At 43.8% G+C, this 25,772-nt stretch overlaps 1 protein-coding gene across 1 annotated transcript in view; it reads right to left on the bottom strand.

Annotated features, from left to right (window-relative positions):
• The window catches only part of ADGRB1 (adhesion G protein-coupled receptor B1), a 268,637-nt gene that overhangs the window by 111,777 nt on the left and 131,088 nt on the right, over positions 1 to 25,772 (bottom strand). The window contains exons 15-16 of the mRNA XM_087931808.1: positions 20,285 to 20,387; positions 18,003 to 18,046 (exon numbers count right to left, since the gene is read on the bottom strand). Coding sequence (XP_087787934.1) covers positions 18,003 to 18,046; positions 20,285 to 20,387 — 147 coding nt within the window. The remainder of the gene's footprint in view (positions 1 to 18,002; positions 18,047 to 20,284; positions 20,388 to 25,772) is intronic.

The following is a 25,772-nucleotide window of genomic DNA, read 5'->3' as shown; positions in this document are numbered from 1 at the left end:
TAATTCAGAAAACATTTCTTGTGCCCAGAGTGACATGATCACCTTCACTAAAGCACGTGGCTCTCTAACAACCCAAAATGTTATCCGACAGGGGGAGGGGGCTGAGAGAGAGGATTTTCCTTTCCAGATGCATAAACATCACCTCAGTGGTTACAGCATTCGTTTTTTATAAGATGAACCAGTTGTTGTTGGTTTTTCTTAATATATCTGTCAAGATATCTTTCTCAGCTAAACGTGGACCTGGTTCTGTTATCTTTTATCTGACAAAGTGAGGTCTCATTCAATTCTTTCTTTCTTTCTTTCTTTCTCCCTCTCCCTCTCCCTCTCCCTCTCTCCTTTTTGTCTCTGTCTTTGTGTGTGTCTGTGTGTGTATGTGTGTCTGTCTCTGTGTGTGCGTCTCTCTCTCTCTCTCTCTCTCTCTCTCTGTCTCTCTCTGTCTCTGTCTCTCTCTCTCTTTCTTGGGTAACAAAGCAGTCATGCTTTGGGATTCACTTCTTCTGGGATTTTATTCATCTGCGTGGCAGTCCAGCATACGTTCTAGAGATTTCCATGTGGTCTCCCATCCAAAGATGGGAAAAGGATTAAATGCACACAAGGAAGCAGATTTTTAAAGGAAGAAGCTGCCTGCCTTGGGAGCCGGGGAACTTCTTTTATTAGAGATGTTTAATCGGATGTTAGATGACTACATCTCTTGTGGATGCTAAAGGAGTGGGTTTCAGTATTGGGCAGGGAATTGGGCTAGATGATCTCTAGAGCCCCTTCCAACTCTGGCAGGCAATGACTCTATGTCAGGTCAGTCCAATTCCACTGATATTGCCAGGATATGTGCCCTTCCTTCTATATCTATTGTTTGCATTTATCTATTTCTTTCTCTCTCTCTCTGTCTCTCTCTGTCTCTCTCTCTCTCTCCTCCATATACCCATATATACATACATATACATATATCTCTTTCATATTTATCTATATACCTACCTACATCTATCTATCTATCTATCTATCTATCTATCTATCTATCTATCTATCTATCTATCTATCTATCTATCTATCTATCATTTCTATCTATCTATACCTACCTACCTATATACCTACCTACCATCTATCTATCTATCTATCTATGTATCTATCTATCTATCTATCTATCTATCTATCTATCTATCTATCTATCTATCTATCTATCATTTATCATCTATATACCTACCTACCTACCACCTACCATCTATCTATCTATCTATCTATCTATCTATCTATCTATCTATCTATCTATCTATCTATTGTCAGACTATATTTATTATCGACTATCTAAACCTAACAGGATAAATGGGCTGGAGGCTAAATTGTATGATGAATGGAATTTAGGCATGTTTAGCCTAACGAAGACAAGGCTCAGGAGATATGATAGCTGCCATATGTCACTTGAGGGGCTGCCCCAGAGAAGAGGGAGTGAACTTATTCTCCAGAGCACCTGAAAGTAGGACAAGAAGCAATAGGTGGAAAGCTCCCCAGAGGGAGATCCAACTTGGAAATAAGGTAGAATTTCCTGACAGAACAATTAAGCAACATAAGAGCTTGCCTCTCAGAGTTGTGGATGCTTCCATCGGTGGAGGTTTTGAAAAAAAAATTGGACAGCCTCATACCGAATGGTATAAGCACTCCTATCTTGAGTTGGGGGTTGGACTAGAAGACCTCCAAAGTCCCTTCCAGCCCTACTATTTGATTAATTCCTGATACCCAGCAGACCTCATCCCATTGATCTTCTGAGGCCAGATAAATCATGCTGGAACGGTCCCAACTCCATATCCTAAAACGCAACTTCCTCAGAGCTCTGAAGAGTGTGTTTTAAAAGTCTCCAGAAATGGGATTTCTGTTAGGAATAACAAGGTTACCTAATGTAGTTTGGGTAAAATAATATATATAAACTATGATTGTATGTTTAAGTGTGTGTCACTTTAAAACTGCAAAGCATGTATTTTGGGTGCGGTGTGAAACCACCATAAGAGGGAGCAAGAGGACCTGACGATTTGCTGACAATTACTGGTTTGATGGATTGATGGTTTGTCAACGGTGTGTTTTCCCCTACTGCTGAGTTGCTGAAGGAAGAGAGGAGTTTTTGAGTTCTTCATATCTCTACTGCGAGGAGATATATCACCGGACTGACATTTGTAAGTTTACTGACCTCTCTTTTTCGACACTGGAATTTGCAACTAAATAATCCCTGGACGGACTGAACTAGTGAATGATGTATGGACTGTTTTTGACTATGATATAAATCTTACTGGAATAAACTATTTAATTAGCACTGTGTATCTGTTTTACTGAGTGTAAACTACAAAAACGTTTATCTCACATATTTTGCCTGCCTGACTGACTGCCCTGCAGATCCTGCTAGGGTGTATCCCTAACAATTTCAATCGATCAATCAGAATAAAGCTGGAAGGGACCTTGGAGGTCTTCTAGTCCAGCCCACTGCTCAAGCAAGGAGACTTTAGAGTCCATTTCAGACAAATGGCTGCTCAGTCTCTTCTTAAAAGCCTCCAGGGATGAAGCACCCTAAAACATTCAAAATACATCCAAAACATTCTGAATAAATCAGGTCTAAATAAACCCACAGATCAGAGGTGGGTATTCAGCAGGTTCTGACCAGTTCTGGAGATCCAGTAGCGGAAATTTTGAGTAGTTCGGAGAACCAGCAAATCCCACCTCTGACTGGCCCCGCCCACATCTATTCTCTGCCTCCCAAGTCCCAGCTGATTGGCTGGGTCTTCTTTGGTTGCCCTGCACAGGAGAACAGAGCTGGAAAGCAGGTTAGTGGGGCGGGGAGGGAATGGGGATTTTGCAATATCCTTCCCCTGCCACGCCCACAGAACCGGTAGTAAAAATATTTGAATCCTACCACTGCCGCAGATGCATTCATTCACCGGCAGCAGTTAAAAGAAAAAGGGTGAATATATAGTCCTTCGTGAAGCATTTTTCTGTACAGTGTTGGCTGGAGGCAAAATATCGCCATTGCTTGCCAGACTCTTCCAATATCACATTTTTTCTGCTTTCTTTGAAGATCTACAGACTCATTCACGTGGTAGATCCAGAGGGAGAAAAAAAAAATCTTTGCAGAGGTTTTCCAAAACCCACTTTTTACACCTCTGGGGACTTTGTGAAACTCTCTTCCGTTCAAGACACACACACAAAAAAACAGCTTCTCCCTAGCCTGCCTGGAAGCTCAAGGCCCATCATCCCCAGCCAGCAAGGAGGTAGGTGTTCATCATCTAATCCATTTGGAATGTAGATGACCAAAAGGATGCAGCCGGTGGCGGGATTCAACTTTTTTTTTTACTACCGGTTCTGGGCGTGTGGCTTGATGGGCATGGCTTGGTGGGCGTGGCAGGGGAAGGATCCTGCAAAATCTCCATACCTTCCCCACCCCACTAACCTTATTAACAGATTCATTAACAGATAATCAGAGTTGGAAGGGACCTTGTAGGTCATCTAGCTCAACCCCAACCCCCACTGTCCAAGCAGGAGAACCTACACCCTTTCTGACAGATGGGAGTCCAATCTCTCCGTGAAAGTCTTGCCATTCAGAGAAATCAGCCATCAATAGACACATAGGGATATGCAATATTTACCTATCATTCAAAAGAGACAAAGAAGGAAGCACAAAGAGTCGAACACATTTTTTTCCAGCAGGGAACCCACAGATAAGCATGGATTAACCGCAGACAAACAATCAAGCAGAAAGTAATACCCTAATCAAGGAACACCAAGGAATTAAGCACACCCCATCAACACTGGCAGGACAAGTTATCTATATATGTAAAAGCGAAATACCATTTAGGAGTCATCACAAAATCCAGAAGTATAAAGCCTACAAACTTGAAATTTGGCACATATGTTCCTCTTGGCTTCTAAGTGCTCACTAAGAAAGGATTTTTTCAAAATGACCATCAGAGCATCTCGAGTATTTCCTATAATATTATTATTAACATGCTCTGATGCTAAGGAGTTCTACTCCCCCTCCCCACCTGAAAAGAAATCTGTCCCAAATGCAAAACACAAGCAGCTTTAGTGAAGAACAGTTGAGCTAAGCCACGCCCAGACTTCTTGCTGTTTCCTTCTTGCTCAGACAGCAAATACTGTTTCACTTTCCAAACCGCCCTCAGTTCTCTCACACACTGACAGTATGCTAGCCAGATGAATAGCGATGGATACTGGTAGGCAGAGGCAGGTTTCCCCCCGTCCCCCATTATTTTCCTCCCCCGAAACTAAGCCCGACCACATAGTTTCGTAGCAAAGCACGGATACAGAACTAGTTGTATATAAACAGAGAGCAAAACCAACACTCCTTAGCACTGATGACATTACATAGTCAGGTAATGAAACATTCAACAAACAACCAAGCTCAGAGAATCCCAAGGATCCCACGGCTTTAGATAATATTCACACATCCTTGCTCTTCCCTAACACCTTTCCTTCAGTCAATTAGCTGGAAGGAACCTTGGAGGTCTTCTAGTCCAACCCCCTGCTCAGGCAGGAGATCTATACGATTTCAGACAAGTGGCTTTCCATTCTCTTCTTAAAAACCAGAAGCACGCACAACACAAGTCGAGCTGTTCTACCAATTAATTGTTCTTCCTTAATTCTAGGCTAGTTCTCTCCTTGATTAGCTTCCATCCATTGCTTCTTGTCTTGCCTTCTAGTACTTTGGAAAATAGGTTAGCTGGGAGTCCAATTTCTTCGTGAAAGTCTTGCCATTCAGAGAAATCAGCCATCAGTAGACACATAGAGATATGCAATATTTACCTATCTTTATGGCATCTCCTCAAATCCTGGAATACTGCTATTAAGTCACCCCTAGTCCTTCTTTTCTCTAGACTGGCCATACTGAGTTCCTGCAACTGTTCTTCATATGTTTTAGTCTCCACTGGCCTTTAATCAACTTAGCTGCTCTTCTCTGCCCATTTTCCAAAGTCTCAACATCTATTTTGTAGTGTGGCGACCAAAACTGGATGCAGTATTCCAGGTGTGGCCCTTAATCGTCCCCATAATTTTCATGCCTTCTGATAAACAATCTTGATTTATAAACCCAGCCACTTCCAGCTGATAGGATTCTGGCTGGTTTTCCCTTCTCATTCATTGCCTTCTCAACTCCTGCTGCTTTTGAGCAGAAACCAACCATCAATCAAACCTCCAAAGACGCCAGGTGCGTTTCTTCTCATTTGCTGTTGAGCATCATCCTGGCTCAAAGCTGATGGCATCCAGCTGTTTCCAGGTGTTCTGCCCACTCTGGAATTCCACCATCAAGTGGGGAAGTGATCGCTGGTTTTGAGGCATACTAGAACATTCGGGTTGTGTTCTGTTGTCAGATGACGATGAGAAGATGGAGTGAAACAGTTATTTATGAAGAAATTTATGGGGAAGATTTCTGTGATCGCCCAATTCACTCACAGTGACTCTGGGAGGCTTAGAAAGAAGGTTCTTTCTGCGCCAACTCAGGAAGCTCAAACTGCCCAAGGAGCTGCTGATCCAGTTCTACAGAGGAATTATTGAGTCTGTCATCTGCACCTCTATCACTGTCTGGTTTGGTTGTGCAACCCAACAGGACAGACACAGACTTCAGAGGATAATTATGACTGCAGAAAAAACAATTACTACCAACCTGCCTTCCCATGAAGGACCTGTATACTGCACGAGTCAAAAAGAGGACTGTGAAAATATTTACAGACCCCTCACACCTCGGACATAAACTGTTTCAACTCCTACCCTCAAAATGATGCTATAGAGCACTGCACACTAGAACAACTAGACACAAGAACAGTTTTTCCCTGAACGCCATCCCTCTGCTAAACAACTAATTCCCTCAACACTGTCCAACTATTTACAAAGTCTGCACTACTATCACTATTAATCTTCTCATCACTCCTTATCACCCATCCCCTCCCACTTGTGACTGTGTGACTGTAACTTTGTCACTTGTATCCTTACAATCTATATTGACTGTTTCCTAGTAGGATTTGATTGTTGATTGTACCCTATGACTATCATTAAGTGTTGTACCTTCTGACTCTTGACAAATGTATCTTTTCTTTTATGTACACTGAGAGCTTCTGCACCAAGACAAATTCCTTGTGTGTCCAATCACACTTGGCCGATAAAGAATTCTTTCTATCTATCTTACTGAAATAAAACTCCAACACAAAAGCAAATACATCTTCACTCTCTCGGTAGCAACAATCCAACTCACCGCGTGAAGGGTTCCATATCTAACGGGGTTCCTCAGGCCTGTTGGTAGAATCATGTCTTCGGGGCCTTTTAAGAGTGTCCAATTGGGAGTCAGTATTGTCTCTGCAGGGGTGATGTTCCCTTCTTCTCGGACCTCCTTAAGAGAAGGGGCCTGTCACATATCCTGCCTCCCCACTCTGGTGGGTCAGGTAGACATTAACTGGGAATAGGTAGTCCTTCAAATAATATGGGCCCAGACCATCTAGGCAGGGGCGGGATTCTACTGGTTCGGGCCAATTCAGGCGAACCGGTAGCTCCAAGGATCAGCTGTGAGTGAACCACGATCAGCTGTTGAGCCCTCCTGCCCTGGCTCTCTTTCTTTTGTGCTTTATAACCTGGTTTTCAAGCTCAGCTGAATTGTGTGGCACAGCGGATTGGCGTACATCAACTGTTTAACACACAACGGAGAAGATCACCAGTAAATGCTCCGACTGGCCCCGCCCCCGTCTATTCTCTGCCTCCTGAGTCCCAGCTGATCGGCTGGGTCTTCTTTGGTTGCCCTGCACAGGAGAACGGAGCTGGAAAGCAGGTTAGTGGGATGCGGAGGGAATGGGGATTTTGCAGTATCCTTCCCCTGCCACACCCACCAAGCCACGTCCACCAAACCACACCACGCCCACCAAGCCATGCCCAGAGAACCAGTAGTAAAAAAATTTGGATCCCACCACTGGCACAATCACAATGTGCGGTGAGCATGCTCATTGCATCCCATTCATTTAATTAAACAAAATATCTCGGTAGGTTCTGCCCACTCTTATATGTAATTCTGACATCAAAATTAAAGGTGGTTTGAAAAGGAACTGGAGTTGGTGAATATTATTAGGGGGAAAAAATAGCATGGATTTGATTCAATTTTTTTTTTAATTCCAGCTTTTACCTCTCTCTCTCATTTCCCCCCTCTCTCATCCTTTTTTATTCTCTCATTCTTTCTCTCTTTCATTCTCTCTCTTATTCTCTCTTTCTCCCTATCATTCTCTCTCTCATTTTCTCTCTCACACTCACTTTTTAATTCTCTCTCTCATTCTCTCTCATTCTTTGTTCCTCTCTGTCTCTCATTCTTTCTCTCATTCTCTCTCCCTCATTCTTCCTCTCCCTCATCCTCTTTCATTCTCATTCTCTCTCTCATTATTTCTCTTTCTCTAATTTTCCTTCTTCTCTCTCTCTCTCTCTCTCTCTCTCTCTCTCTCATTTTCTCTCTTTCACAGACACTTTTTCATTCTCTCTCTCATTTTCTCTCATTCTTTGTTCCTCTGTCTCTTATTTGTCTTTCTCTCATTTCTCATTCTCCCTCTCATTCTCCCTCTCATTCTCCTTTCCCTCCCTCCCTCCCTCCCCCCTCTCTCTCTTGTTAAAATTTAAAATGTCCCCTTTGCTGGCTGGCCTTCTTTTCAAATCCTTTTTAGCTTCCGATATCTCGACCCATCTAGCTTCAGGGATGACACACACATCTTTTGAAGCAGCCCAGGCCTCTGCCTTCTCCCCCAAGAAGCAGTAAAGAAACATTAATAAGCCATTTGTATGCATTTGTGTCAAAGACCCCTGCCTTCTGACAATTTCTCTTCTGACCCGTTCTGGACAAACGCATCCAGCTCTCGGCTGAGATGCTATAGAATCAGACCCCCACTTAGCAAAACGGTCCACAAACACAGAGAAATAATAATAATAATAAACGCAGAGACCGAAAGCATTCAGCATCCCATTGATGGCTCTGCATACTGGTAATTGGCAGAGGAGGAATAAAAAGAAGGGGGAAAATCCATCTTGGTGGGAAATGAGATCTAGCCATTTATGTCCTCCCGTCTCCGCTTCAACAATCAGGATCAAAAGGAGATAATCCCCATCCTTATCTCCACGTTTATTGCCTGCAAAACCAACATCAAGTGTCAAAGCTTCCTTCCTTCCATTCTGTTACAAAAGGCTGAGCTGAGTAGCAGAGCAGTGCATGGGAAGAGGAAATTTCTAATTAAAAGGAAAAGGAGAGCCAAGTAACATTTCTTCCTCTTTCTGAGGAAAACATCCAGGGAATGTTTGCCTCCACAGTTCCTTAAAGCAGGGGTGTCCAAGTTTGGCAACTTTTAAGATGTGTGGACAAACTCCCAGAATTCCCCAGCTGGCTTCTTTCCTCCCTCATTCCTCCTCAGCCAATATTCTTCCTTCCTTCCTTCCCTTTTTCGCATACCTCCTTCTTCCTTCCCTCCCTTCCTTCCTTACCCACATACCTCCTTCCTTCCTTTCTCCCTCCCTCATCCCTCTTTCCTTTCCTTTCCTCCCTTGTTCCTTCTCACCCGTATCCATCCTTCCTTCCTTCCTTCCTTCCTTCCTTCCTTCCTTCCTTCCTTCCTTCCTTCCTTCCTTCCTTCCTTCCTTCCTTCCCTGCCCCTTCCTCTCTTTCCTTCCCTCCTTTCCTTTTCTCCTTCCTTCCTTTCTCCATTTTTCCTTCTTTCCTTTCCTTTCTTTTCTTTTCCTCTCCTCCTTGTTCCTTCTCACTCAGATCCTCCTTCCTTCCTTCCTTCCTTCCTTCCTTCCTTCCTTCCTTCCTTCCTTCCTCTCTTCCTTCCTATCTTCCTGCCCTTCCTCTCTTTCCTTCCCTCCTTTCCTTTTCTCCTTCCTTCCTTTCTCCATCTTTTCCTTCGTTCCTTTCCTTTCTTTTCTTTTCCTCTCCTCCTTGTTCCTTCTCACTCAGTATCCTTCCTTCCTTCCTTCCTTCCTTCCTTCCTTCCTTCCTTCCTTCCTTCCTTCCTTCCTTCCTTCCTTCCTTCCTCTCTTCCCTGCCCCTTCCTCTCTTTCCTTCCCTCCTTTCCTTTTCTCCTTCCTTCCTTTCTCCATCTTTTTCCTTCGTTCCTTTCCTTTCTTTTCTTTTCCTCTCCTCCCTTGTTCCTTCTCACTTAGTATCCTTCCTTCCTTCCTTCCTTCCTTCCTTCCTTCCTTCCTTCCTTCCTTCCTTCCTTCCTTCCTTCCTTCCTTCCTTCCTTCCTTCCTTTCCTTCTTTTCTTCCTTTCTTCCTGGCTTGTATTTCATCACACTGGAGAAATCTCTGCTGAGTTTAGTTCCTGGAAAAAACTGGATAAAGGCTTATGGGTTTTGACTTGCGAGGAGAATGCTAAAGAGTTACAACCCTCAAAAATCTGTTTTATTCTGATTCTAGCAAGGCCGTGGGAAGATTAGCAATGAAGTGTAAACATTAAAAAAAAAAAAAGCTGCCAAACAGATATACCAGACTGGATGGGAGTGAGTGAAGAGTACATTAACTTTTCTTTCATGTTCATAATAACCAATGGGTCTTTTTCAGATAGGATTAACTTTTTAAAATTCCAGATTGGCTCTACAAGCCTCACACCTCCACCAACACTGGCACGGCACCCTACTGTATTATAGAAAGTTAGCACCCACCTCTCTCCTAGAAGAATGAAATATTTTGAGAAATATTTAAAAAAGGCAGGATAACATATTTCCCCTAAAAGAGAAATAAAAATCTTAAGGGAGACAGAAACTCAGCCCCAAGCAGATACTAAGCGGAGGCCAGATTTTAGAAATGCAGGTTCGGTAATCCATTACTCCCTGCAGCAAAGTCTGAACAAAGGTAAGGTTCGCCCTCAGCCATAATAAAAATTGCCCAACAAGCAGCCCCTTCATTGTATCAGCCCGAAACTTAACCAAGCTTAGCTCAGACAAACTCCTAAGATTTGTACACGGCTCCATGGGAGTCGGATAGCAGCCAGTAGAATACATGTCCTTGCACAGGAACAGCAAGCTCAAGTTCAAAGCCCAAGAGAAGGTATAAAAACCCCTCAGCCTCAACTCCATGTGGTCAGCTACCTAGGACCCATGTAGTTCTGCTTCATCAATAAACCGTCTTTCCAATCAGCCTCCATGTTTCCAGTGTGTTTCTCCCAGCTTGGAACTAAACCAGATGGATATTTCTCCCTACAGTATATAAACACAAAGCGAGCTCAGCCTGCACTAGTGCTGATGATACTACCTAGACAGATAATGAAACATCTGCACAGAAACAACCAAGCTTAGAGAGCAATAAGGACATCGTAGTTCTCCTCCTCCTCCTCCTTGCAACCCCGCCTCCCTTCTAACACTGATGATGATACCCAGGTGGGTAATGAAACGTCTTCAAGAAATCAGTCAAGCTCAGAGGGCGCCAAAGATCCCACAGTCAAGAGCATATAACAGACCTCCGTGTACATGGATATCACATCAACATTAGAGATAGATTCTGTGTAAAAATATCCAGCCATTTTTTTTTCTGCTCTCTTCCACCACCATCACCATATTCCTTTTACGGAAGAAGAACGCCGCCTGGCAAACCCCCAAAGCCGGCTTGTTTAACTCAGAGTCCTCCACAACGTCCTTTTTTGCAATTCTCACTGGTTTTACTTCCTACTTTGAGTAGGATAGAGTCAACTCTAGGAGGCTTTACCCAGAGATCCACTCCCCAAAAGCATCCTTCCCAGACCCTAAAGAATGCTTTATCTGTCCTGTCAACCCCAAATCCTGGCTTAAGAGTTTCTCCCTACAGCCTCCCATTCAAACCCGAATGAATGCTTTATCTCTCCTTTCAACCACAAATGCCGGCTTGTAGGTTCTCCCTACAGCCTCCACTTCAAACCATAAAGAAAACTTAGTCTCTCTTGTCAATGCCAAATCCCAACTTGTACCTTCTTCCTATTCAACTCCTAAAGAATATTTCATCTCTTCTGTCAACCCCAAATCATGGCTTGTAGCTTCTGCCCACAGCCTCCAGTTCAAGCCCTAAATAAAGCTTGATCTGTCTTGTCAATCCCAAATCTCGGCTTGCAGTTTCTCCCTACACCTTCCTCTTTGAATCTTAAACACTTCATCTGTCCTGTCAACCCCAAATGCTGGCTTGTAGCTTCTGCCTACAGCCTCCAATGCAAACCCTAAAGAAAGCTTTCTCTCTCTTTTCAACCCCAAATCTCAGCTTGTACCTTCTCCCTACACTTTCCCCTTCAAATCCTAAACACTTCATCTGTCCCGTCAATTCCATATCATGGCTTCTAGCTTCTCCCTCCCTACAGCCTCCAGTTGAAATCGTAAAGAAAGCTTTATCCATCTTGTCAATCCCAAATCTTGGCTTGTACTTTCTCCCTATACCCACCCAATCCCAGAGCTGGAAAACAGAGGAACTGAGATACATTATACCAACTTTCTGAACTGACCTCCTGTCCAGGGTGTGTGATGGATGGTCTCTTCTTTGGTCCTCTGCCCCTGGCTGTCTTGGAAGTATCTCATTGGGGATTCAGGATCGGTGGCTTCTCTGTTTTTTTTTTTTAATTCCAGGAATTCCCCTCTCAAATTTCCATCCCCCTTCTTTGCTCTCCCTCTTCCCCCCCGCTCTGTAGAGTCAATTAAACTTTCAGGGCTGAGCACCGAAGAGATTTGTGTGACTGGTAAGCATGGAAACCTATAAAGAGGCCCCTTTGGCTGGGGCACAACTGGAGCCAAACACAATTGGGAAATGGGAACTTTCTGAATGGACGTAACAACACACACACACACACACACACACACACACACACACACACACACACACACATATGGGCAGACTCTCTTTGGAAGAAGGAGGAGTGTGTGTGTGGGTGAAAGGTAGTAAAAGCAGAGATGCGGGAGCTAAAAGTCCTCTACTCTTTTCCCTCCGCCATCTTTCCTCCTCCTTCCCATCTGCCTCCCATTCTCATTCTCCTCCTCCCTTCCTCCTCCTTCCCTTCTTCCTCCTCCTCCTTTCTCCTCTTCCTCCTTTCCCTTCCTCATCCTTTTCTCCTCCTTCTTCCCTTCCTCCACTTCCCCCTTCCTCCTTCCTTTCCTCCTCCACCTTCCCTTCTTCCTCCTCCTCCCTCCCTCCTCCATTCCTCTACTTCTTCCTTCCTCCTCCTCTTCCTCTTCTGCCTCCTTTTTCTCCTCCCTTTCTCCTCCTTTCCTCCTCCTTCTCCTCTCCTTCCTCCTCCTCCCTTCTACCTCCCTTTCTTCTCCCCCTTCCTCCTCCTCTTCCTCCTTCCTCCTCCTGTTCCACACTCTCCTCCTCCTTCCCCTCCCCTCCCTTCCTCCTCCTCCTCCTTTCTCCTCTTCCTCCTTCCTCCTCCTGCTCCCTTCCTCATCCCTTTCTCCTCCTCCTTCCTTCCTCCACTTCCTCCCTTCCTTCTTCCTTTCCTCCTCCACCTTCCCTTCTTCCTCCTTCTCCCTCCCTCCTCCATTCCTCTACTTCCTCCCTTCCCTCCTTCTCTTCCTCTTCTGACTCCCTTTTTCTCCTCCCCTTCCTCCTCCTCCCCTTCTACCTCCCTTTCTTCTCCTCCCTTCCTCCTCCTCTTCCTCCTTCCTTCTCCTATTCCACACTCACCTCCTCCTTCCCCCTCCCCTTCCCTTCCTCCTCCTCCTCCTCCTTTCTCCTCTTCCTCTCTTCTTCCTCCTGGTCCCTTCCTCATCCCTTTCTCCTCCTCCTTCCCTTCCTCCACTTCCTCCCTTCCTCCTTCCTTTCCTCGTCCACCTTCCCTTCTTCCTCCTCCTCCCTCCCTCCTTCATTCCTCTACTTCCTCCCTTCCTCTTCCTCTTCCTCTTCTGCCTCCCTTTTTCTCCTCCCTTTCCTCCCCCTTCTCCTCCTCTTCCTCCTCCTCCCCTTCTACCTCCCCTTCTTCTCCTCCCTTCCTCCTCCTCTTCCTCCTTCCTTCTCCTGTTCCTCACTCTCCTCCTCCTTCCCCCTCCCCCTCTCTTCCTTCTCCTCCTCCTTTTCCTGCTCCCTGGCATAGAGAAAGGGAATCCATCAGGCCATGGAATTACCCAAGCCAGCCAGCCAGCCAGCCAGCCAGCCAGCTCTTCTTTGGCATTGTGAGCGATTCAGAGCATGAAAAGGGGGAAACTGAAAAGGGGAGTGGATTTCTTTCTTCCTTCTGAGATTTAGAAAGGAGAAAATGGGAACAGGCAGCTTCACTGCCAACTAGAGGCCCACCCTCTTCTCTTCATCATCCATTCAGTTGTGTTTTTTTTAAAAATGTGTTGCAATTTTGAACAGTGGCTAAGCAACGGGTCATAAGTCAAGGACTTCTTGTAAAATAGCTTGGGCTTAGAGAGAGGCAGAAGTTGGTTTAAGGTCACCCCGTTGTTGTCAAAGGCTAAACCATACGATGAATGATTGTAGGAAGTGGTTATGCCTCTAGCCTAACGAGGAGAAGGACTTGAGTTGAGGTGATAGCCGTCTTCCAATGTTTGAAGGGCTGCCCCCCGCCAAAAAGAGGGAGTTAACCTATTCTCCAAAGTATCTGAGGTCAGGACAAGGAGCAAGAGATGGAAACTTGTCAAGGAGAGAGCCAAGCTAGAATTAATTAATTCCGTTACTGTTTAATTAATCAGTGGAACAACTTGCCTCTAGAAGTTTGTGGGTGCTCCATTACCGGAGGTTTTGATGAAGACATTGGACAACCGTTGGTCCAGTATAATGTAAGTTCTCCTGACTGAGCATGGGGTTGGCTTAGAAGACCTCCAGGGTTTTTTGTTCAACTCTGTTATTCAATGTTTTATATTTTAATATGTCTGGATAGGTCAGACTAATCCTAACATTCAAACCAGGGGTGGGATGCAAATATTTTTTACTACCGGTTCTGTGGGCATGGCTAGGTGGGTGTGGCTAGGTGGGCAGCGAGGGAGATCCTGGCACAGCTGATTGTCGGAACAGCCGATCATTGGGAGGAAAAAAAGGAAATACCAGTTCGGCCGAACCTGTAGCTGTTTTTTTACTACCAGTTCGGCTGAACTGTAGCATTTTTTTAACCACTGGTTTGCTTGAACCGGGCTGAACCAGTAGAATACCACCAGTGATTAAAACCATAATATATAACATACGTTACCAACCATTCCTGCATGTTCACCTTCACAATACCCAAACAATCAAACAAGCCTTCCCAAGCATCTGTATCAGAAGAGACATGTTTTAAGCAGAGGACTAGAGGAGGGAAAGGAGACCACCACAAAATCAGCTCCCAGGGTATTGTAAATCGGTTAAGAATTGCTTCTTTCAAAGACTCTAAGAAATACAGAATGTAGTTTGCATCATCCACACCGTCAATGCCAGCATAGCCCAACAACCACACATGTTCTTTTCCCATTGCAAATCAGATAAGATATGATAACTTCTATTGTTTTTTTTTTCACTGTGGGCACACTGGCACACATTAAAAATGAAATTCTGTTGCCTGCTCTCAAAAGTGTACACATACATGACACACATATACACAAGCTATATACATACATACATACATACATACATACATACACCCTAACATATCAAAACATATATACCGGTATATTAATCACTGTCCATCTTGAATACGTAGTGGAAAGACGAAGCTTGAGAATTCACAAGGTTGAAAGTGCATGGAACAAAATGGTGGCAAAATCTGGATATCCTGCTTTGGATATCATGTAGCCCCCTCCCAAAGGTAACAAGGAAAACAGGTCATGAAGAGGATAGGATGGGATGGGATGGAATGGAGTAGAGTAGAGTAGAGTTGAGTCGAGTAGAACAAAACAGAACAGAACAGAATAGAATAACAGAGTTGGATGGGACCTTAGAGGTCTTCCAGTCCAACCTCCTGCTCAGGCAGGAAACCTATACCACTTCAGACAAATGGTTGTCCAATCTCTTCTTAAAAACTTCCAGTATTGGAGAATTCACAACCTTTAGAGCAGTCAAATATTTTTACTATTGGTTCTCTGGGCGTGGTTTGGTGGGAGTGGCAGGGGAAGGATACTGTAAAATCTCCAGTCAGAGGTGGGATTTGCTTGTTCTCTGAACTACTCAGAATTTCCTCTTCCGGTTCTCCAGAACTGGTCAGAACCTGCTGAATAACACCTCTGCTCCAGAGGCATGTTGTTCCATTGGTTAATTGTTCTAACTGTCAGGAATTTCTTCTAGGTTGCTTCTCTCCATGGTTAGTTTCCACCCATCACTTCTTGTCCTGCCCTCAGGTGCTTTGGAGAATAGGTTATCTCCCTCTTCTTTGTGGCAGCCCCTGAGATACTAGAAGACTCCTATCATGTCACTCCTAGTCCTTCTTTTCATTAAACTCAAACATACCCAATTCCAGCAACCGTTCTTCAAATGTGTAGCATCCCAGACAATCCTGGGACTCTGCTCAAGCGTCGGTTATATGCCACGTCATGGATACAAGGAAGTGAACTTCCAATAATCTTTTCTGCTGTCCTCACCACTCTCTACACCACCTTCCTGTCGGAAGCAGCAATGCTTCCAAACCAGACTGTAATGCGATATGACAGGATGCTCTCGATTGTCCCTCTATAGCAGGGGTCTTCAAACTTGACAGCTTTAAGACTTGTGGACTTCAACTCCCAGAATTTCTCCTCCGGTCATGTTAGCTCAGGAATTCTGGAAGTTGAAGTCCATAAGTCTTAAACTTGCCAAGTTTGAAGACCCTTGCTTTTCATATGACACTGCTGGCTCACTTCAGCAGGGTCTCGCTGTTGAGCAACCAAGCCAGCCTACTCATCAATGCTGCCAACCACCTCCACAGGTGAATCCTAAACACACACAGACAGGTGTGTGGCTGTGCTTGCCTTTTCTGAAACCGACAATGCTCTCTTTTGCTTTTTCCAATGTTTCAAAGAAAGTTTTTTAATAAATATAATAAAAATTATTACACCAGTTCACCAAACCCTCTCTGGTTCCTTTGTCACATCCAACTCTAGCGTAACCATTGGGACATGACTGACGAGAAGCTAACCATTCAGGCAGACCAGGTTTGTTAAATCAAAAGGAAAAAGAAAAAAGAAAATTAGTAACTATACTGCTTAAGTATCCATCTAAATGCAGATGAGCTTATGATGGAAATGTGTTCTCTCTACCTATATATTCTCTCTCTCTCACACACACACACACACACACACACACAGACAGACAGACAGAGAGAGACAGAGAGAGAGAGAGAGAGAGAGAGAGAGAGAGAGTACAAAGAAAAAGAAAGGATTCAAACAGGTGGCATTCCACTTACAAAATCAGTGAACAGCATCTGTAATTTTAGGCAGAACCTTTGCTGAACGTGAAGACTGAACCAGTTTCATAGACCTATGAATTATGCAGTTTGGAAGCTGAACTCAATAGGTACTCTTTCCCTCACTCTCCAAATGAAAATAGCTACAAAAGCGGTTGAACATTTTTTTTCCCCCTGATCTACATTCATAAAGAAGAACCTCTCCATGTTTTGGGCCTCATTTATTTCCTAGACTCTTCTAAAAAAAAAATTACCAGATTTATTTCTCAACCTCTACATTCACCTCTTGCTATTTCTTTCCCATGCATTAATGTAGGATGGAAGCTTGGCTGATGTGTCTATGTTTTGCTTTGTTTTCAAATTCAATCATTTTGCGCTCAAACATCCGGAGGAATAGCACTAGCACTTGGACTTATATACTACTTCACGGTGCTTTTACAACCCTCTCTAAGTGGGTTACAGAGTCAGCATCTTGCCCTCAAACAATCTGGGTGCTCATTTTACTGACCTCAGAAGGACGGAAGGCTGAGTTGACTTTGAACCAATTAGGATCAAACTCCTGACAGTGAGTTAGCCTGCAATACTGCATTCTAACCACTATACCATGATAACCCTTCCTTCCTTCCTCCCTCCCTCCTTCCTTCCCTCCCTCCCAGTCATTCCTTTCTTCCCTCCTTTCCTCCCTGCTTTTCTTTCTTTCTTTCTTTCTTTCTTTCTTTCTTTCTTTCTTTCTTTCTTTCTTTCTTTCTTTCTTTCCTTCCTTCCTTCCTTCCTTCCTTCCTTCCTTCCTTCCTTCCTTCCTTCCTTCCTTCCTTCCTTCCTTCCTTCCTTCCTTCCTTCCTTCCTTTCCTTCACACTTAGCACTAGCACTCAGTCTTATATACCACTTCAAAGTACTTTCCAGCCCTCTCTAAGCGGTTTACAGAGTCAGCCTCTGCCAGTCAGGATTGAACTCCTGGCTGTGGGCAGAATTAGTCTGCAATACTGTATTCTAACCATTGGGAAGGAAGGAAGGAAGGAAGGAAGGAAGGAAGGAAAGAAGGAAGGAAGATAGCAATAGCCCTTAGACATAGACTAATTTATAGTGCTTTACAGCACTTGCTGAGTGGTTTACAGAGTCATCATATTGCTCCTAACAATCCGGGTCCTCATTTTACCCACCTCGGGAGGATGGAAGGCTGAGTCAACCTTGAGGAAGGTTTGAATAGGATTTTGTATTTACTTACTTACTTACTTACTTACTTACTTACTTATTGCAAATCCATCTATCCCCAAATAGCTACAGATAAAAATGGGGAGGGGAGACCATCAGGCAATTTATTCAGCATGTGGCAGCGATCCACAAATTTTACGGCTCTGTTTATGGCGGTTGGGTGGGGAGAGAGAGGATGGCTTCTCACACGCATACCCCTTTCACAAATGCAGCACTGCACACTCACCGGTGGCTTGCATGGCCCAGTTTCCAGTGGGCCATAGCCTGGCATCGGGCCGTGGATCAGGGGCTGGGGATGTTACGTTGGCTGGGAACCATCCCTCCAAATCAAATAGGGGTGGAACTGAATGGTGAAGACCACATCTGACCACACCTTCCGTTTCCTCCAAACGCAGCTCTTGCCAGCCACCCCAGCCAATACATTTGTGGTTTTGTGTTTTTTTTTTTCAATCAAAAACAAACCAACAAATCAATAAACCCACTTGACTTACACATCAGCTTCATCCCAGACAATGCAGGTTTGATTGGTGGTTCCCTGATTGGAGAGAAAAGGAAATAAATAATAACTCAGAGTGCAATTCACAGAGTGATGCTCGTATCAATCATGCAGTCCTTTAATCCGTGTTTGTGGATGTGTGTGTGTGTGTGTGTGTCTGTGTGTGTGTGTCCCAACTTGCCTAAAAAGCCTATATTTTGACATCTCCTCCTGACAAATTTCTAAATGACAAGATGGGATCTGTCGTTTTCTATGCCAGGGGAAGCACAGTTAGGAGTCAAGGTTGGTGGTAGGTAAGATTGGATGAAAAAAAATAGACATTATTTATGGATTCCAGGCCACCATAAAGACTGTGGCTTCCTCCTGATTTAAAGAAAAAGTATTTATCCAGCATAGGCAAATGGAAAACGTGCAGTAGGTGTTTACTTGAGATCAGCACTGTTGGAGAGAGACCTGGGAAGCCATAGAAGATAATATTTGTAGATCGTTGTTGGGCTCCTTTTTGCTCTCTGAGCTCAATTGTTTTCTTGTAGATGTTTCATGACTCAAGTAGGTAACATCCTCAGTGCTAGAAGGGAGTGGGGTTTGCAGAGAAGAGGAGGAGGAGGAGGAGAAAGAGGAAGAAGAAGAGGAAGAGGAGGAGGAGGAGGACTGTGAGGTCCTTGGTGCTCTCTGAGCTGGGTTGTTTTCTTGCAGATGTTTCATGAGCCAACTAGGTAACATCCTCAGTGCTAGAAGGGAGTGGGGTTTGCAAAGAGGAGGAGGAGGAGGAGAAAGAGAAGGAGGAGGAAGAGGAGGACTATGGGGTCCTTGATGCTCTTTCAGCTTGTTTTCTTGCAGATCTTTCATTATCTAGCCAGATAACATCATCAGTGATAAAAGAGAGTGGGTTTGGAAAAAAGGAAGAGGAGGACTATGGGGTCCTTGATGCTCTTTCAGCTTGTTTTCTTGCAGATCTTTCATTATCTAGCCAGATAACATCATCAGTGATAAAAGAGAGTGGGTTTGAAAAAAAGGAGGAGGAGGATCTTGGTACGCTCCGAGCTTGGCTGTTTTCTTGCAGACATTTCATTCACCCAACTAGGTAGCATCATCAATACACTTAGTGAACATTGCTAGATAACGAGACGTCTGCAAAGAAACAACCAAGCTCAGAGAGAACCAAGGACCTCAGAGCTGGGAAGCCTGAGACAAGTTGTTACCTTTCTTCTCATGTTTCTTTCTGGGAAGAGGGCACTGAAAAAGGATCATTGAAGGGAGGTCTCCAGGAGTCCCATAGAGGTGGAGGGCTTTGTCTCTGTGCCAACAGCAGAAGAAGAGACTCAAAGTTGATGCAGAGATGGAAAGAAAGATCTCCGTCTGGAAAGAACATCCACACACTTGTCTTGGACACATTCAAGATGTGGTTGATGGACCCTTGCTTCTTGAAGACTAGTGTTTAAAATCTCCAGGAAGCCCAGGATCATGGTCCCTATAACCAGGAATATCTCCGGGTAGTGAGGGGCAAATAACACAGACTTTGTAATTTGCTAGCTAACATCTGCACTTTGTATTTTAACTTCATGTTGTGGCTCACCAGCGGACAGCAGAGCTGGCAGCGGATTCAGACAGTGAGGAGATTGGGGAGGTACATGGGCCAGTCCCGGAGTCTGGAGAAATCAGTGCTCTGCATCGGAGGCAGAGATGGGGCCAGGGCTGTCTGACAGTTATCAGCTGCCTTCTGAGCCAGACATCACTGAGGAAGAAGAACATCTGGAGCCTGTTCCCAGTGTGCACATGTGCAGAGCTGCCAGAAGAAGGGAACAGCTAAGGAACAGGGGTCGACTTGGGATTAAAGCCACAGGTGGATGGCGAATGGCTCCTCCCAAAGGGAATAAAAGAGGAGCGAAAGGGGAGCGCAGCTTTGCAGGAGACCATTAGTTCATTTGGGTGAACATCGGTTCCTGCATTCTTGCCAAGTATTGTCTGCTACGCTGTGGCCTCTGAAAGATATCGGCCTGGCAACTTTCCCAATAAAGCCTGATAAAGGTCTGAAATGGTGAGATATCTTAAAAAGACTGTTGGCCAGGATTTTGCTGGAGAGGAATTCACCGTAAACTAAATAAAAGTGGTTTATCGGGATGAGGCGTTGGCTTTGTGCTGTTGGGGCAGCCTAGGTCAGAATACCTTCCTTCTTCGTGCTCAGCAAAATTTTCAACCGAGAGGAAAATTCGTTCTAAGTTCTATTCCCACCCCAAACCGTTTCTAAGTGGTTCTAAGGCAGGAATGATGACTTACATTATACAAATGGGAGAATTCTATTTCCATCATGGCAACCAGGGATTGAGGTTCTGGCTTGACAGTCACGGAGATGATGCGTGAATTGAGTACTGTGGTATTCCTAGAGAGAAGGAAGAAAACAGATTAAACAGTGAAAGATGGAAGAGTATTCAGAGAGGTCAACAGAAGAATAGTCATTTGAGTGATTCCTTCCAATAATTTATACCTCGTTTTCCCACATAATGGACAGATGTCAATTGAAAAGAAGGATTAGGGGATGACAGGGTTCCAATTGGTAAAAGATGTCACGAAGAAGAGAGAGTCAACTAGGGGTGGGACCGGTTCCGGCAAACCGGTAGTTCTGCTGATCAGTTGGCCCCGCCCACCTGCCTTTGCCCTAGTGTCAACTCATATTTATCCAGTCTTTTTAGAGTTGCTAACAGAAAGGGCGGTGGGGGACAGTGCAGGCGCTTGGAAAAGCGAAAGTGCATTCCATAAATATTTTTCAAAGATAGTAACTAGGTGACCGAAGTTTCTGGCACGCAAAATTCTAACTGGAGACCGTGATTGATGACTCTGGGCTATGGATTCTTCCCATTGGAGAATATGAATTATGATACACCCAGGGGGTAGGGGGGAAAACCAGGGTCAAGGGTGACAATGAATTATGCGTCTCAGAGTTGGCTACACCCAGGCAGCGCTGGACAGTTTAAGTCCCAATAAATCCTTTTTAAGTTTTGGAAGTTTGGCTCGAGACTCGTGATTTAAATGGGGGTAACTGCCAGAATCCTGACATCTAGTCTATCCTTTATTTCCATGTTTTGCAGCCAAGCTGATTCATGCGGCACAGCAGATTGCCATGCCTCAGCTGTTTCAATCTGCAGCAGAAAGTAAGTTTTAGCTAAAAATGGCTGTTTTCAAAATGCTGTGCACACACATGCAGTGCATGCGCTCAGCGAACATGTTACACCGGTTGAATCCCATCGCTGGGGTCAACCCATTCTCCAAAGCATCTGAGGACAGGCCAAGTAGCAATGGATGGAAACCATTGCCCCAGAATGGTATTGAGCAGGAGATTTGGACTAGAGACTGGACTATCTTTTGGGTTTCTTCCAGTCATTTGGGCCCAGATTGGGGGGCTTCCCTCTCCATCTAGCTAACAGAGCAGACACTAAGGGTGCTGTGAGCTTCCTCCATGGAGGTGCTGCCTGTTGCCTAGGCCAGGTAAGTCAGGAGACTGTGAGGCCCTGGGGAAGCGCTTTCCTCTGAAACAAAATGGCCACCCGGCAATTTCAAAATGGCCACCCGCCACATGGAGTGGCCCTGGGACGGTCTCACCACCTTCTTCGCTCTTTAGGCTCTTACCAGGCCCCGAGCGATCAAATTAACCCGGAAGAGCAGAGAAGTGGCAGTAACGAAGCTCCAGAGTCAGTTGTAAAGTGGCTTGGCCAGCGGCAGCAACAACAAAGTTGTGATTGGCGGGGCTGTGGGGAGGTTCCTCCTAACATTCCCTGGGTCTGCAGCCCTTGCATGGCAGCGCCGAAGCCTCGGCGGGGCAGGATAGCGGATCCCCACTCTCCTGGAGAAAGAGCGCTACCCTAGTTATTCTTATTCTGAAACGAATCAAAGAAAGAAGTAACCCAGGAGAAATTTGCTAGCACTGAGAATGATTAATTGGGGGAATGACTTGCCTCCAGAAGTTGTGGGGCTTCATCACTGCAGGTCACAACTTCGTAACTAACAACAACAACACTGGAGGCTTTTAAGAAAAGATGATCAAATAGGAAACATTATATCATTTCAGAAAAATGGTTGTCCAATCTCCTCTTAAAATCTACCTGTGTTGGAAGACCCACAACTTTTGAAGGCAACTTCTGTTCCACTGATTAATTGTTCTCACTGTCAGGAAATTTCTCCTTGGTTCTGTTGCTTCTCTCCTTGATTCGTTTCCATCCATTGCTTCATGTGTTTTGGAGAAGAAGTTGAATCCTTTTCCTCTGGGGTAGCCCTTCAAACATTGGAAGACTGCTATCATGTCATCCCTAACCCTCCTTTTTTCTAGACTAGCCTTACCCAATTCCGGCAATTATTCTTTATATGTTTTAGCCTCCAGTCCCCTAATTATCTTTGTTGTTCTTCTCTGCAACCTTTCTAGAATCTCAATATCTTTTTAAAATATCACGGCAACTAAAACTGAATGTTTTGGCGTGTGTTACAGTCCTGAAATTTATTACAGCTACTAAAAATCAGATCAAAATATCATAGTGCGCTGTTTACACTTTCCAAAATTGTATGCTTCAACCTGCTGATTTTTAAACTATGCCTACACATGCTGAGCAACAGTAGATAAAAAAACTTGCATATTATTATTATTATTATTTTAATACCATCACTCTTGTTTAATATCATCACTATCATTAATTTAAGATTATCCCTCTGGGCCTCTCTTGGAGACCATTAAGAAGAAGAAATCATGCTTATGAAATGCCTTATAAATTGGATTTCTCAAAGTCCCTCATAGCAAGCTTTATAAAAATCCTCAAAGATCGCGATTAGTAACCTGAAATCACATTTGTGTGCCTGGTTTTTAAAGAATTTCTTTAAAATATATATTTTTAAAAGAGAAAAAAAAATAGAAATAAAGAATTATGCAAAGCTATAATATCAGTTAGTGAGAAAGAAGTTGTACAGATAAGCACTCGGTCTGTCTTTGATGAAAAATTAACCATAAAAAACAAAATATATCATTTTTAGCAGTAAGGAAAAAGGACTCTAGTGATCTTTTTGAATGCCTGAACTGAGTGGGAAAGTCTCCACTATTTGGTTGTTTTAAAATATTGTTAAAGGAAGGAGGAGGAGGAGGAGGAGGAGGAGGAGGAGGAGGAGGAGGAGGAGGAGGAGGAGGGAGGAGGAGGAGGAGGAGGAGGAGGAGGAGGAAGAAGAAAGAGGGGGAGGGGAGAGGAAAGGGAAGGGAAGGGAAAGGAAAGGAAAGGAAAGGAAAGGAAAGGAAAGGAAAGGAAGGAAAGGAAAGGAAAGGAAAGGAAGGAAAGGAAAGAAGGGGAGGGAAGAAAACAAGGAAAGGAAAGGAAAGGAAAGGAAAGGAAAGGAAAGGAAAAGGAAGGAGAGGAAAAGAAAGGGAAGAAAGGAAAGGGAAGGGAAGGAAAGGAAAGGAAAGAAAGGGAAGGAAAGGAAAGGAAAGAAAGCGAAGGAAAGGAAAGGAAAGGAAGGAAGGAAAGAAGGGAAGGGAAGGGAAGGGAAGGGAAGGGAAGGAAAGGAAAGGAAAGGAAAGGAAAGGAAGATTCAGGGAGATTTTAATTGGAGACTATTAACATCCTCATCTCCCATACTGACTTTAATGCTACAAGTTGCCCTGATGGGATCTTTGTCATTCAAAGCAACTGAGAGAAACTGTAAACAAAGGAAGACGCTACAATTCTAAGTGAGTTCCATATAAAAATAAATCTTCCGCAGACATAGCTTTGTCAGAGACTGCATGGCTGAGAAATGAACGTTTATTCACGTTACGTGTTCATCGTGACCAAAAAAAAAGGGCAGTCAGTGCAGTGGCACTCAGCTGGATCTGGCTCTTGTGGAGTTTATGGTCCAATGTTCTCCCTCCCAGCTTGCCTCCAGCACCATGTGCAGCTCATCCTGCAACACGCCAAGATGTCCTTCCACCCTTGACTTCTTTTTGCTTCACTCAAGTTTTTTCCACACCATCAGCTGCCCACATCACGGACTCAAAGTATGTGAACTTCTGCTGGATGATTCAGACAAATTGTTGTCCAATCTTTTATTAAAAACCTCCAGTTATGGAGCACCCATAATTTCTGGATGCAACCTGTTCCACTGGTTAATTGTTCTCAATGTCAAGAAATGTCTAATTTCTAGGTTGGATCTCTTGTTAATTATCTTCCATTCATTGTTTCTTGTCCTGCCTTCAGGTGCTTTGGAGAATAGGTTGACCCCCTCTTCTTTGTGGCATCCCCTGAGATATTGAAAGACTGCTATCATATTACCCCTGGTCCTTCTTTTCATCAAACTAGACATACCCAATTCCTGCAACCATTTTTTATATGTTTTAGCCTCCAGTTCCCTAATTATCTTTGTACTTTTTCTAGAGTCTCCGCATCTTTTTTACATCGTGGCAACCAAAACTGGATGCAGTAGGGCCTTACCAAGGCCTCATGAAGTGGTGTTAACACTTCACAAGGTCTTGATTCTATCCCTCTATATATATTACTGCAACCTAGGATTTCTTGATAATTGTCCAACTTCATCACTGTCTTCTTCCGTAAGATTGTAGTGGTTCTTTTTATCCATCTCTGCTTTCCAGCTGAGAGGAGGATACCAAGGTAGTTAATGGATTTGTGGTCAAAATCAAACAAGAGATTTCAGCTACGATTCCGTTTCATTCTCATGATACCTGTAGACAATAATCCCCTAGCAAAGTCTGCAAAAAAATAGAGGCAGCTGCAGTTTTATTGGATCTGCAGATCCCTTTGGGATCACTGTATCGGCTTTTAGGAGGCACCATGGATTCCCTGCTCTGACTGAAAAAGCAAGATTTCCAATTCTCTGCTGTGGAATGAGGTTTTAGATCTCTCTGAAGGCCCTTTTGGATCTATAGATTCAGTACATCTGAATCAGCAAGCCATTGCTGAAACAGCTACTGCAGTGCAGTGAAGTACAATATGCAATGAAGAAATAACAAAGGATGTGTTAATTTTCAACAGAGACGTCGTCTCAGGATGATGTCCTGACGATCTGGTTCAAGGACATCCAGAGAGAAGAAAAGCATTGATGGGGAGAATTTTATGACACCATTTCTCAACCTTAGTAACTTTAACATGGGTAGACTTCAACCCCCAGAATTCCCCAGAGATATAAAAAGGCAACGATGCCAGTAATACAGCAAAGAATCCCAATAAATTTGCCCACCTTTTTCTTCTGGGTGTTCTGTATACTGTTTAATTTACCTCATGATGTTCCTGTGTTCCTGACTATCTTTGTGTGTTTTCTTTCTGGATGATGACAAAGACTGCTGTAAATTTAAATGTTAACTATATTTACATATCTATATCTATCTACCTATATCTATATGTATCTATATGTATCTGTATCTATCTGTATCTATATCGATATGTATAAATATCTATATATTTATATATATTTATTCAGAAAACATTTATTCAGAAAAAATATATTTATTCAGAAAACAAATATCTATATCTATCGATATCGATATATATCTACTATATCGATATATATCTATCTGTATCTATAGATCTATATCGATATGTATCTATCTATATATGTATCAATATCTAGCCATCCATTTCTCTTTCTCTTTCTCTCTCCCTCCCTCCCTCCCTCCCTCCCTCCCCCCCTCTCTCCTATAAAAATATAGCAAAGACCCCCAATAAATTTTCCAGCCCTTTTCTTCTGCGTGTTCTGTATACTGTTTTAGATTTACCTCATGATGGTCCTGACTATCTTACATTCT

Source organism: Pseudonaja textilis, chromosome 3 (genome assembly GCF_049901715.1).
Source record: "Pseudonaja textilis isolate UNSWEBS1 chromosome 3, rPseTex1.2, whole genome shotgun sequence".
Classification (NCBI taxonomy): Eukaryota; Metazoa; Chordata; class Lepidosauria; order Squamata; family Elapidae; genus Pseudonaja; species Pseudonaja textilis.
This window is presented reverse-complemented; position numbering and strand designations above follow the sequence as displayed.